The following is a 12,061-nucleotide window of genomic DNA, read 5'->3' on the forward strand; positions in this document are numbered from 1 at the left end:
TCCCATTGTTCCGCTCCCTGGGAGATACTGGTTGGACAGGTTCGGAGCCCCCTTGAATAATGACTCATCCCCTGCCCTGCTGGGCCGTGCTGCAGACAGCAGAGGTCACCCACAGCCCACTGCCCAGCATAGCAACCAGCAAGGTACCCCCACTACGTCACAGCCTCCCATCCCCCTCATGTCAAGACCTCTACCTCCATCCCCCTCACACACATCCTTCCCCCCACCTGCACCATCCCATCCTCCTACCCCCACCCACGTTGCCATCACGGGTGGTTGGCTGCTGGTCTACGAGAAGGTCTGCGTTGAGCAGAGTAGCCACAGGCCAAAAAGTTTGAGACCTGCTAGTCGAATGTGTCAAAAGCTGTCAGAGGAACAAACACGACTCTGTAAAAGCTGGGTACAAGAAGTGTTTTTACTTTTCTTTATTTTAGGAATTGGTGCTGGAGAGAGAGAGTGTGTGTGTTTGTGTGTAAAAAACATGATCTCCAAGTCCAAAACCAGAGATCTCAACAGTAATCTAGAATGGTGCAAATGTGTCCTTTCCTGGAATGAGTGTTCACATCTGCTGCATTGTGCTATTTTGCTTTCAGTCACGTTTTAATAAAAGAGATAAATCACAGTTCAAGAGAGAAGATAGCGGATAAAATATCCTTTGACTTGATCTGTTTTTCCTTGCTCAAAGGTCCATAGAAACACTGAAGAATGTACAGTCTGAGGTTTCATGATGTTCTGAATTCTAGACGAGAATAACTCCTAGATCCCATGCAGTTCTAGGTGTTGTTCTAGACTCATTAATGCCTTGAACGAGTCTAAAACTTGTGAACCATCGATTTCAAAGCAGAAAGGGAGTTAATGGGCATCTGGGCTGACCTCCTTATGAACACTGGCCAAAGAATCACACACAATAATTCCTACATCAAGCCCAGCCCTTCGGTCTGATCTAGAACACTTTGTATAGCCACACCAGTCAAAAAGCCCTTTCTGCTTACTGACTCCTATTCCCAATAGCACCCTGCAGGGTATTAGATCTATTGTTGCGCTGAATCAAGGTAGGCTGCAGAAGTTGTGTTGAGAATATGTAGGCCAAATAAAATCTGGAATCCAATGTATTCAGAATCACTACGATTTGTGTAAACATGGGATCTAGAAGAAGTAACACTTTGGAAGAAAGGCCACATGTTCTAGACCCTCTGGCAATTAGAATCTTCACCATTCAGAGGGGACTAGGCTTAATCTAGAATATAGTTGTCTCGTTGCACTAAAGGAAAGATATTATATTCTAGATCATCTGAAATCTTGGAGCCATATGTCTGAGACAAGGATTAGAACCACTAACATCCTGGATTGATTTAGAACCCAAGAACTATTCAGCTCCAAGAGAAAATCCCTGCATTCTAGATCAAATGAACTCCAGAGCGCACATTGTTCTGCTGAATAACAAAATCCTCTGTGTCTTGCATTTGTCTGGACATCACCTCTCTTTGAAAGTAAACTGCAGATGTTTCTAAGTTCCAGCTGCAAAAGTAAAGCTTTCTTTGCATATTTCAAGCACTCTGGAACCTATTTGCTTACTCACGGTCATGGACAATCCAGAATTTAAGTTTTTCTAGCCCTAGTGTTTCTTCAACCAGATTAGCTGTTACCTCTGTACCTAGGGTTGGCATTTATCAGGAGTTTTTAGTTAAAGCTTCTCCTTTAATTGGTTTCCCTCAAAGTTGGGTCATTTCTAGATTCTAGAGTGACTGGAATTCTAAAGAGGGTACTAGTTGAGCTGTTGTTCAAATTGATCTGTGCCAGTTTTAGAGAAAGATGCCATCTAAAACTGTGGGTCTTAATGGTGATGGAAAGGCTTCTAGATACATAAGAAGAGTCTGTTTTTGTAAAACTCTTGGCTCTGGCTCCAAAGTTATCAAGGGGTCTAGATCTCCCAAGCAGCTACAGATTGGCAGGCAGAAATTTAGAACCCATGGGATGCTGCTGAGTTTAAAACCATCCCAAGATGTGGTACCTGTGAAATTCTAGAATCAATAAGGAATCTGGAACCTATACGTTCATAGCATGGTTTTAAAGAGGGGAAATATCTAGGACCCATGAAACCAGCTAGGAGTCTAAGGCCGTGTCCACACTACAGAGATTTTGCAGAAAAATGGCCGTGTTTCTGCAAAATCTTGTGGCCCGTCCACACCTCAAGTGCGTTTTTGTGCAAAAAAATCAAAAGAATAGAGGGGGTTTTGTGCAATTGCTATTCCTCTTTTTATGAGGAATAACTCCTTTTTGCGCAAGAGCTCTTGCACAAAAAGGCGTGTGTGGACAGGGAACAGGGTGTTTTGGTGCAGGAAGAGCCAATCGGAAAAAGCACAGGTGCCCTGGCAGCCATTTTGTAAATAGGAATCAGAGTTTCCTTTTGAGAGAGTGTTCATGCAGTCTGGATGCTCTCTTGTGAAAAAGCACATTGCGTTTTTTATGCGCTTTTGCAGTGTGGACGCGCTCTTGTGCAAGACGTTTTTGCGGAAGATCTCTTCTGCAAAAAGCTTCTTGCGCAAGAAACCTGCAGTCTAGACATAACCTAACACACAAAGGTTTTTAAATGGTGAGTGAGCTAGAATCCATGCTCTTCTAGACTGAATTAGGAACCACTGAGTTACTGAGCATTGTGAGATCTGGGGCATGCACAGTTCTAAGAAACAGTCAAGAATCCATAACCCATTTGATAACATTGGGGTCTTAAAGCATGAGTGACCTAGAACCTGATCAACTACTCAAGCAAACTAGAACATACAGAGAAATTGTGGGTTTTAGATGATCTAAAATAGGTAGTGAACTCATGAACTTATAGGACAAATCAGGAAACGAGCACAATCTAGGGCTCCATCGAGAGGCTAAAGGGAGAGATATCTAGAACCCACAAGGCTGTAGAGCACATTGAGAATTCAGAACATATGAAATCACATCCGGGGCAGGAAGGGAATGAACCAGAATCTATGGTGTTCTAGACCCGGCCATTTGGGTTCTTGTGAAAGCCTGGGGAAATCCAGAACCCATGAAATTGTACAACACGCCATGTCTCTAGAGCCTGTTTCAGAGGCTGGGGGAGCTAGAAGCCGTTCAGCTCTATGTCAGCTCCTCTAGAGTCGTAGGGTCTAAACTCCCTGCCCTTGAATCCAGAGGCCCTGTCACTTGGTCCTGCAGCCCTGATTTGCTGGCTGCCATCCTGCCATTCTCATGGGACAGAGCATCGTTGCTGCTGGGATCTTCAGCAAAAATCTCCCGAATCAGAGCCAGCAGGGACCTCTTGAGCACCTGCTGAAACCTCTGCCCCACAAAGAGGTAGAGGATGGGGGTGAAGCAGGCATTGAAGCAGAAGGTGACGATGTAAAGGACCAGGATGACGTCCATCTCTGGCACCCTTTTGAAGGGCAGCAAGCCATAGTAGAGGTGGTAGGGCAGCCACGAGATGAAGAAGGACACCACCGCTGCCACCATGACTTTGAAGGGCTTCCCGCACCGTGACAACCTCTTCTCTTTCAGCTCCAGCCCCACCCGGCCGTAACATCCCGCGATGGTGCAGAAGGGCAGCAGGAAGCCCAGCAGGAATTGGATCACAAAGACGGCCAGGTGGATCCGTCTCTCCAGATCCCATCTCTTGGTTCCATTCCAGTTTCTGGAGATATTGTAATTGTTGACGCAGGCGATTCTGCCCCCGTCCACCATGCGGGTCTCCCGGAAAGCCAGATAGGGAGCGCTGAGAGCAAAGGAGACCAGCCACACGCCCACGACAAGTTTCCTAGCATGGGTCAGAGTGCGGTGATTCTGGGACCAGACGGGATGGTGAGTGAGGATGTAGCGGTCCAGGCTGATGAGGGTGAGCAGGAAGACGCAGGAGAACATGCCCACGGAGATGCAGGTGTTGAGGAGTTTGCACATGGCCGTGCCGAAGACCCAGTGGAAACCCAGGAGGATGTAGACAGCGAAGAAGGGGATCAGCAGGGTGAAGAGGAGGTAGCAGGAAAGAAGATGGAGGAACCAGAGCGTGGTCACCGTCCTCCTCATCTTCAGCCCCAGCACCCACAGGTACAGCCCATTCCCCACCACACCCACCAGGAAGGTGATGAAGAGCAACACGGCTGTGGCCAGGTGAGCGGGGCTCAAAGCTGCTGGGCTTTGGCTGGAGTTTGCCTCTGTGGTTGATGGGAGGGTGGGGTTGCCTTGGTCCATGGTGCCCTGGGGAGAGAGAGAGATGTTGAAAGGGCCGACAGGAGGGGAAGAAGAAGAAGAGCGCAACACGAGGGAGGGGAAATGACAGGCAGGATTAAGAATGCACCATTGGAGCAGACCTCTCTGGGAACCCTCTGGCCCTCCAGGATAGCCTGGTGGGGTAATTCTCACATCAACAGGCCGTGGCTGGTGGAACTCACTGCCACAAGATAAGAGCTGAGGCACTGAGCGTTCTGGACCCAAGACTGTTTTAGCCACTTCCTCAGCGGCTTGTACGACCCATCCCTGCCTATGTACGAGGGAGACCCCTGAGGAACAGGGGCATGGACAGAGCCAGTTGGACATGTCAGCAATTTATCACTGGCATTTCAGTCCAGATCTGGTTCCTTTTAAAAAATGTAATGGCCACATTTCTGTCGCCAATGAAACAAGCGGAACCTGCATTTTTTCAGGGTTTGGAAAGCAATTGGGAGTTTCAGGACAGGTTTTGGGGGCGGGTAAAAGAATAGCAGTGTTGGTAAAACCAAACCAAACCCTGTTTGGAGTCACATATTCAGTTTTCAAAACCTGTTTTCAGCCCAAAGGCTTCAGGTTTTGACAATGGAGTTTTGTTAAAGGAAAATCCCAGTCGGGTTTTCATAACCTGTCTCTGCGGCTTGATTAAAACCCGCAGTTGTGGAAATAATTCGGGGGCTTCGTAAAAGTCTTGAGGTTCAGAAAGCGGCTTCTAGCCAAACGTTTGATGTTTGATATGTGGTTTGGGGAGGAAACAACTGATTTTCCTGTTTTAAAGACTCCGTGGGCAGGCTGGTGTGTGGGCTGAAAACTGAACAGTGCAAGGTTTTAAAAACCGGATTCTTTTTAAACTGCAAACGGGACATGGTCACGCCCCAGATGCTGCTGTTTGTGCCGTTTCGGTCGGACGTTAGAATAATCCCTAGCTCTCAAGTGGGGGAAGCCGTGGGATCGGCCCCCAGGGGCGGTGGTGGGAGTCCCGGCCCTGGAGGAGTTTAAGAACGGTGGGACAAACACCGGGGGGCTTTTCTGGAGGATGCTCAGCAAACATAAGCAACAGGGTTCAATGGGGGGGGGGGGGGCTCAATGAAAAAGTCCTAGCCTGGGGTGTGCAGGAGGTGAGACTGGAGCCATCTAGGGCAGGGGTGGGCAATAGTTTCGGATGGGGGGTGAGCACTCCCAAATTTTGGTAAGTGGCCAGGGGCTGCACTTTTCTACCAAGAGGGTGCAGGGGCTGAGACGGGAGTTGGGTGCAGAAGGGAGCTCGGGGTAGGAGACTGGGGTGCAGGAGAGGGCGTGAGGTCCGAGAGGGAGTTTGGGGGAAGAAGGGGGTTCACAGAGTGTGTAGTTCTCTTCCCACCCCCAACTGGCGCAGGAAGCAGATGGAGCAGCCAGCCGCTCTGAGCCCTGGGGCTGTGCCCTGCCGGTGGGTCCAGTGAGGTGGGCCACGGGACAGATTGAAAGGCCCGGAGCCGGCCCTGGGCCATATCTTGCACGCCTCTCATCGAGGGTCCTGTCGGAGTTCCGGATGGATGGATTTGTGAATCGGAAGTGGCCGGAGGCTGAGAAATGTGCAGCTTCGCCCTTACGTCACAGCTCCGGGGTCTCTTCTCGCTGTGTGTGACATCCAGAGGGGAACTGAGTCTGGCTGACACAGGAAACCTCAAGAGCTGACGCGGTTTCACAAAGGCATGGGGCTAAACCGCAGGAGAAAGTGCCACTTCCCTGGACCTAGAAGGGGCTTTCCAGCTGGCAGCCTGGGGCCTTCTCAACAGCTGGAGCTCAAGGCAGCTGGGTTCTATTTCTGCATCGGGGGCAGGAAGGGGAGAGCTGAAGCTGGAGCAGAGAGAGAAACAGCTGCTCTCGCTCAGATCAATGGGCCCATCTACCCCGGCCTCTGGTCTCTAGCAAAGCCCAGCTGCTTCTGAAGAAGGTACAAAACACCCCCTACTGGATAAGGATGGAATAATCTCCCCAAGGGGGAAATTCCCTGCTAGAAAGTGGGTCTAAATCAGGGGTCTCCAACCTTTTTAAGCACGAGATCACTTTTTGAATTTAAGTGCGATCCAGGATGTACCTCAAACCCAAACACTCTTGCCCCGCCTCCTTCCTGCCCCTTCTCCAAGGCCCCGCCCCTGCTCACTCCCTCCTCCCTCCCCCTCCCTCCCTCAGGTCTGAGCTGAGCCTGGGGCAGGGAGTAGAGGTGCAGGATGGGTGCAGGGAGCAGCCTCTGGGAGGGAGTTTGGGTGCAGGGGGCCTGGGCAGGTTTGGGGTGCAGGAGGGGTTCAGGACTGGGGCTGAGGTTTGGAATGCAGGCGCCAGCTGGGCACCGTTTACCACAGGTGGTTGCTGAGTGGTGGTGTGGGGGGCTAAGGCGGGCTCACCCCTCCCCTGGCCCTGCACCACGCCCAAAAGCAGCCAGCAAACTCACTCCATCCCTGGCCCCGCCCCTGCTGTGTGGAGATGGGGTACAGGGTGGAGGGAGGGGCAGCCTGACATCAGCACCCTCTCCTCTTCTTCCTGTGTCCTGCACAGCAACCAGAGGCTCCTGGGGTGGTGGGGGGGGGGGGGGCAGCTCCGAGGCAGAGGGCAGGAGCAGCATGGCAGTGCTTAGAGGGGCAAATGAAGTGCCGGCACTTGACAGCCCCCCAGCCAACCCAGTCAGGGTCACCTGTCATAGAATCATAGAACCACAGAGCTGGAAGAGACCTCAGCAGGTCAAGTCCAGCCCCCTGCTCTAGGCAGGACCAATCCAACTAAATCAACCCGGCCAGGGCTTTGTCAAGCCGAGACTTAAACACCTCTAGGGATGGAGACTCCACCCCCTCCCTAGGGAACCCAGCCCAGTGCTTCACCACCCTCTTAGTGAAATAGTTTTTCCTAATATCCAACCTGGACCTCTCCCACCGCAACTTGAGACCATTGCTCCTTGTTCTGCCACCTGTCACTACTGAGAACAGCCTCTCTCCAGCCTCTTTGGAACCCCCCTTCAGGAAGGCTGCTCTCAAATCCCCCCTCACTCTTCTCTTCTGCAGACTAAACAAACGCAAATCCTTCAGCCTCTCCTTGTAGGTCATATGCTCCAGTCCCGAATCATTTTGGTCGCCCTCCGCTGGACCCTCTCCAATGCGTCCACATCCTTTTTGTAGTGGGGTCACCCTGGTTGGTGACCACTGGTCTAAATCCTTTCCAAACATCTTGCTACTGGTTTGAACCCCTGGCTCTAAAGGTTCTGTTTGCCCTTCTGACCCAAAGAAACACTCCTTGCTTTCCTCTGCACTGTGATTGGTGAGGAGTTTCCTGGGGCACTGAGTTCCAAAGGTACCACTGTCATTCCAGGCATCCCCTCCTCTGGCCCCACCATCCCTTCCTGGGGCTGAGCAACTGGCCTTGGCAGCACCAGGTGGCCAGGTGTTCCCAGGCCGATGGCCTCACAAATGATCACATTAGCCACGTGTCAATTACATTCACTGGCCCTTCCTGGTTGAATCGTGGATTTGATGGGGGTGCTGAGGCTGGGAGTCCAGACTCCTGGACTCTGTTCCTGTTCTGATCTAATCTCCTGCACAGGCCAGTGAACCAGGGATTCCTCCAGCCAGCCCATATCTGGTGGTTGAGCTAGAGCGGAGCCTGCAGCAGCACACACCTGCTCTCCGTGAAAGGCTCAGGCGGGGCAGAAGCTCCAAGGAAAATCCGCCTCTTATTTCCAGCCTTGATTCATTTGGCTGCACCCCCTGGCCATCGGTGCCAGCTGGGTTAACCAGCCCTCTGTTCCCTAAATCTCCTCCCCAGGGAGGTGCTGACAGACCGGGATCTGGTCCCCTCTGAGGCATCTCTGGAGAAACTCCCCCAAAGGAGCTCCCTCCATGCCGGGCTCGCAGGCAGGATTCCCAGCCCTCGGATCAGCCCTGTCACTCTTCTCTGAGCCCTGCCTCATGTCCCCACTTGCTGTTTGACGTGCGACCCCCCAGAGCTGGGTGCAGCCTCCAGCCATGGCATCCCACCTGCTATAACCAGAGGGGACTCCCCCCCGCCCCCGCAGCTCTAGCCCAGGCTCACAGCCACTCTCTTAGCAACAGCATCGCTCGGGCCGATTGCGGGCTCCTGGCTCCTTCTCCGTAAGGAGATGGGGGAATCCGCCTTCTTGGAGCCAGGAGATATGGGGGGGGGGGGAGGGAGTTGCCTCCTGGCAGCCACCCCCCAAACCACCCCGGTCTGCCTGTCTCCTCCCAGCGTTCGGCGCCATCAGATCTACCTCCAGCCCGGTCCGGCCTGGCTCTGCAAATGTGGCCTGAGCGAGGCCCTGGGGAGACCGGAACAGAGCCTGGTTCCCTCTTCCCCTGGAACTGGAAACTGAAACTGTGCTAAAGGGCCCAGGGGTGGGGGTGGGGGATCTGGCAGCCCGGCCCTGCCCCCCAGCTCTGCACCTCATTACCACCCTGCAGCTCCTGCCAGCCCATCCCTTCCCTCCCCCCCGGCCCTGCCCGTGTCCCTCACTCCTGACCTGCAGCCCCTGCCATTTCCATAGGGGTACCAAGCCCTGGGTCTGACAGACACCTGTGAGCACGACCGGTACAAGGGCCCAGTGTGCTTATGTCCCTGTGTGCGATAGAGCTTGTGTGTGTGTGTGTGTGTGTGTGTGTGTGTGTGTGTGTGTGTGTGTGTGTGAGAGAGAGAGAGCTAGTGTGTGTGTGATAGAGCCAGTGTGTGTAATAGAGCTAGTGTGTATGAGTGTAATAGAGCAAGTGTGAGTGATAGAGCTAGTGAGTGTAATAGAGCAAGTGTGTGTGTGAGTGTGCATGTGTGAGAGAGCGTGTGTGTGTGTGGTGTGTGTGTGTGTGTGTGTGTTGCACTCCCACACCACACAGCCCCCACCCCATCCTGTGACCCCCCCCCCATTCAATCCCCCCAGGGCTTCCAGTCTGGATGAAACCAGCGCAGCCGCGCTCCCAATTATTCCTGGTTGTTTATATTTGCTGTTTGTGGGTAATAAACGTAATTGAATTCAGCACCGCAACGGGAGACAGAAAGGATCTGATGGGGGGGGGGCAGGACTCCAGGGTTCTCTCCTTGGCCCTGGAAGGGAAGTGGTGTCCAGTGGTTAGAGCAGAGGGGAGGGGTGCCCTGCCTGGGCACTGAGCTCTCCAGGGTGCCAGGACTCATTTGTGTGAAGCCCCCTCCCAGGATCCCCTCCTTGGCTGAACACACATCATGGGAGCAAAGGCCTGTGAAGCTGCTGCACAGAACGCAGGAGTCCCAGCCCCCAGACTCTAACCCCTAGGCCCCACTTCCTCCCTTCTGGTTCCCGCGTGCTTCCACCTACCCTGCAGCTGAGGGTCTGGTCTCCCGGCAGCGATGGGTTCCCGTCGGAGGTCCCGTAGACTGGACCCGCTGGGCAGAGCTTGGAGCCACTGAGGGTTTCTGCTAGAAAAGGGAGGGGCCGTGTTTCCATTAAGTCCTGCACCAAGGGACTTACCAAGAATATGGAGATGAAACAGGAAACCTCACTTCTCATTTCTCCATGCTAGGCACCCATGCTCTGACCGCTAGGCTTCCCTCCCCCAGAGCTGACTCCAGAGCCCATGAGTCCTGGCCCCATCTCTAATCCATTCCCCTCCCCCGGCCAGCAGAGAACCCCAGAGTCCGGGCTCCCAGCCCATGCCTCATGCCACCCCCGTATGGGGGACCCACCCAGGAAACCCAGTCTCTGTCATTGTCATTAGCCTTGTTGCCATGGTAACCAGTGCTAGTAATGGTCATAAAAATCACCCGACCCCTTTATTAAATCCAGCCACTGAAGTGGACTCCCTGACCCACTGCGGCTGCTGGGAAGGGCGGGGGCGGGGGGGAGAGTCTAATGGTTAGAGAGAAGGAGGGGAAGGGGAAGCAAGGACCCCTGGGTTCTGTCTCTCGCTCTGGCAGGGAACTGGGGTCAAGGAGCCAGGACTTCTGCCACCCCTTACGGAGATGGTGCGACGGAAGCAGAGCCCATCACTGCCTGCCTCAGTTTCCCCACCTATAAAACAGGGCACCTACTCCTGCCTGCTTCTCTTTCAAGGCTGGTGCTCACTGTGTGCCTGGCACCGGCTGTGTGTCTGGGCAGTAATGGGGCCTGGCCCCATAGGGCCCGAGCCTGTTGGCGGGGCTATCCAATAGGACTGCAAAAAAATCATCTGATCCCATCCTCCTGCGTCCCTCAACAGTGCAGGGAAGCTGCTCTTCTTGAGCATCCTCTGCCCATCCCCCTGGCCTCCTGCCTCCTCAGGAAGGGGGTTAGGAGCAATGAAGCCCCAGGTAACTAGCCACCCCCTCCAGAGAGAGAGCAGTCACTATGCTAGGCTGTGGGGGGGGTCTCCCTTGGCCGTGAATGCTGGTCCCCATCCGGGGGGGGGGGCAGGCTGTGCTGGCATGGGAGGTCTTCCCTGGCAGGCAGGGCTGGTCCCCATACTGGAGGGGGGCCTGTGCTGCGGTGGGGGGGGGGTTCTCCCTTTGCAGGCAGGCCTGTCCCCCATCCTCTGGGGGCGCCAGGGGGCGCTGTGCTGTGGTGTGTGTGTGTGGGGGGGTGTCTCCCTTGGCAGGCAGGATTGGCCCCCACACCCCGGGGGCGCTAGGGGGCGCTGTGCTGCGGTGTGTGTGTGGGGGGGGGTCTCCCTTGGCAGGCAGGATTGGCCCCCACACCCCGGGGGCGCTAGGGGGCGCTGTGCTGCGGTGGGGGGCTGCCCCTTGCGGGCCCAGACGGCCTCCCCCGAGGTGGGGAGCCGAGGCTGGAGGGGACAAGGAGGGTCTCCCCTGCCCCTATGACGCTGGGGCTGGCGATGGGGGGAGGATGCGGGGGGGGGGGGATCCCAGGTGCGAGGAGCTTCCCCCTCGCCCCTCCCCCCAGTGCTGCAGTAACAAAGAACGCCTCATAAATCAGCGCCCCCCCGCCCGATCTGGCTTCTCCCCGCTCCCATTGGTCCGCTCCCCTGTCTTCATTTGCGTGCCTGGCTCCGCCCCGCCCGCTCCTGCTCCCTGATTGGTCGCTCCCCCTCGATCAGCTGTCTGTTAACGTTCCACCGTCCCCCCTCCCCCGCACACACGGCGCCCCCCCAGCCCGCTCCGCGCAGCCCCTGATTCGATGCGCCAGGGCTGGTGGGCTGGAGCCCGGGCTCGCCCCGTCCGAGCGCCCGCTGCTGCCGCATCCCGGGCCGGAGCGCGGGGAGCCGCCGACGCCATGAGCGGGGCCGCCGGGCCGGCCGGGCTGCTCTGCCGGCTGGGGCTGGTCCTGCTCTGCCGAGGTACCGCAGTGCCCGGCCGGGGGCGGGGGGAGAAGTGTGTGTCTCTGCCGCCCCCTGCTGGCGGGGTTGAGCCCTGCCGCGTGTGAGTGTGTGCGCGTGCACCGGGGGCAGGTGCGCACCTGGGGGGGTGTACCTGGGGGGGTGCGTGTGTGTGCACGGGAGGGGGAAGTGTATGTGTGCGCGCACCCCTCAGGTTTGTATGTGTGTCTGGGTACACGGAGGGAGTGTGTGCGTGTCTGCGCACCTAGGGGGGCACTGTGTGTGTGTGTGTGTGTGTGTGTGTGTGTGCGCACCTTGGGGGGTTTGCCTCTCGGTGCACAATTTGCTCTGCGTGTGAAACACTAGGGTGCACCGACTTATCTGTGCGTCTTGTGCAGCTCTGGGCTGCACAATTCAATCGCTGTGTGTGTTAGACTGGGATGCACAATTTGTGCTGTGGGAGGAGGGGGTGACCGCAGGGGATGCACACTTTGCTCTCTGTGTGACTCAGACTCTGGGATACACGATTTTCTCTCTCAGACTGCACATCTCCAAGAGGGATGTACAATCTT

At 55.2% G+C, this 12,061-nt stretch overlaps 2 protein-coding genes across 4 annotated transcripts in view; one reads left to right on the plus strand and one right to left on the minus strand.

Moving 5' to 3' along the window:
- Nucleotides 1–396: 396 nt before the first annotated feature.
- On the minus strand, nt 397–10,720 carry LOC102445942 (putative G-protein coupled receptor 33). Of its 2 annotated transcripts, XM_025180563.2 has the most exons (3): nt 9,742–10,720; nt 9,557–9,654; nt 397–4,224 (listed from the first exon to the last, which is right to left on the minus strand). In XM_025180563.2, the coding sequence occupies exons 1-3, from the start codon at nt 9,746–9,748 to the stop codon at nt 3,115–3,117; spliced, it is 1,215 nt and encodes a 404-aa protein (XP_025036348.2). In that variant the 5' UTR covers nt 9,749–10,720; the 3' UTR covers nt 397–3,114. The 2 variants fall into 2 exon arrangements, with proteins under 2 accessions (XP_025036348.2, XP_075763998.1); XM_075907883.1 differs by having other exon boundaries at nt 9,557–10,720.
- A 512-nt stretch (nt 10,721–11,232) lies between these two features.
- Nucleotides 11,233–12,061, plus strand: part of IGLON5 (IgLON family member 5) — a 28,838-nt gene continuing 28,009 nt past the window's right edge. For both annotated transcript variants that reach the window (XM_075907886.1, XM_075907887.1), the window contains exon 1: nt 11,233–11,510. In XM_075907886.1, coding sequence (XP_075764001.1) covers nt 11,351–11,510 — 160 coding nt within the window. In that variant the 5' untranslated portion in view covers nt 11,233–11,350. The remainder of the gene's footprint in view (nt 11,511–12,061) is intronic.

This window comes from Pelodiscus sinensis, chromosome 24 (genome assembly GCF_049634645.1).
Source record: "Pelodiscus sinensis isolate JC-2024 chromosome 24, ASM4963464v1, whole genome shotgun sequence".
Lineage (NCBI taxonomy): Eukaryota > Metazoa > Chordata > Testudines > Trionychidae > Pelodiscus > Pelodiscus sinensis.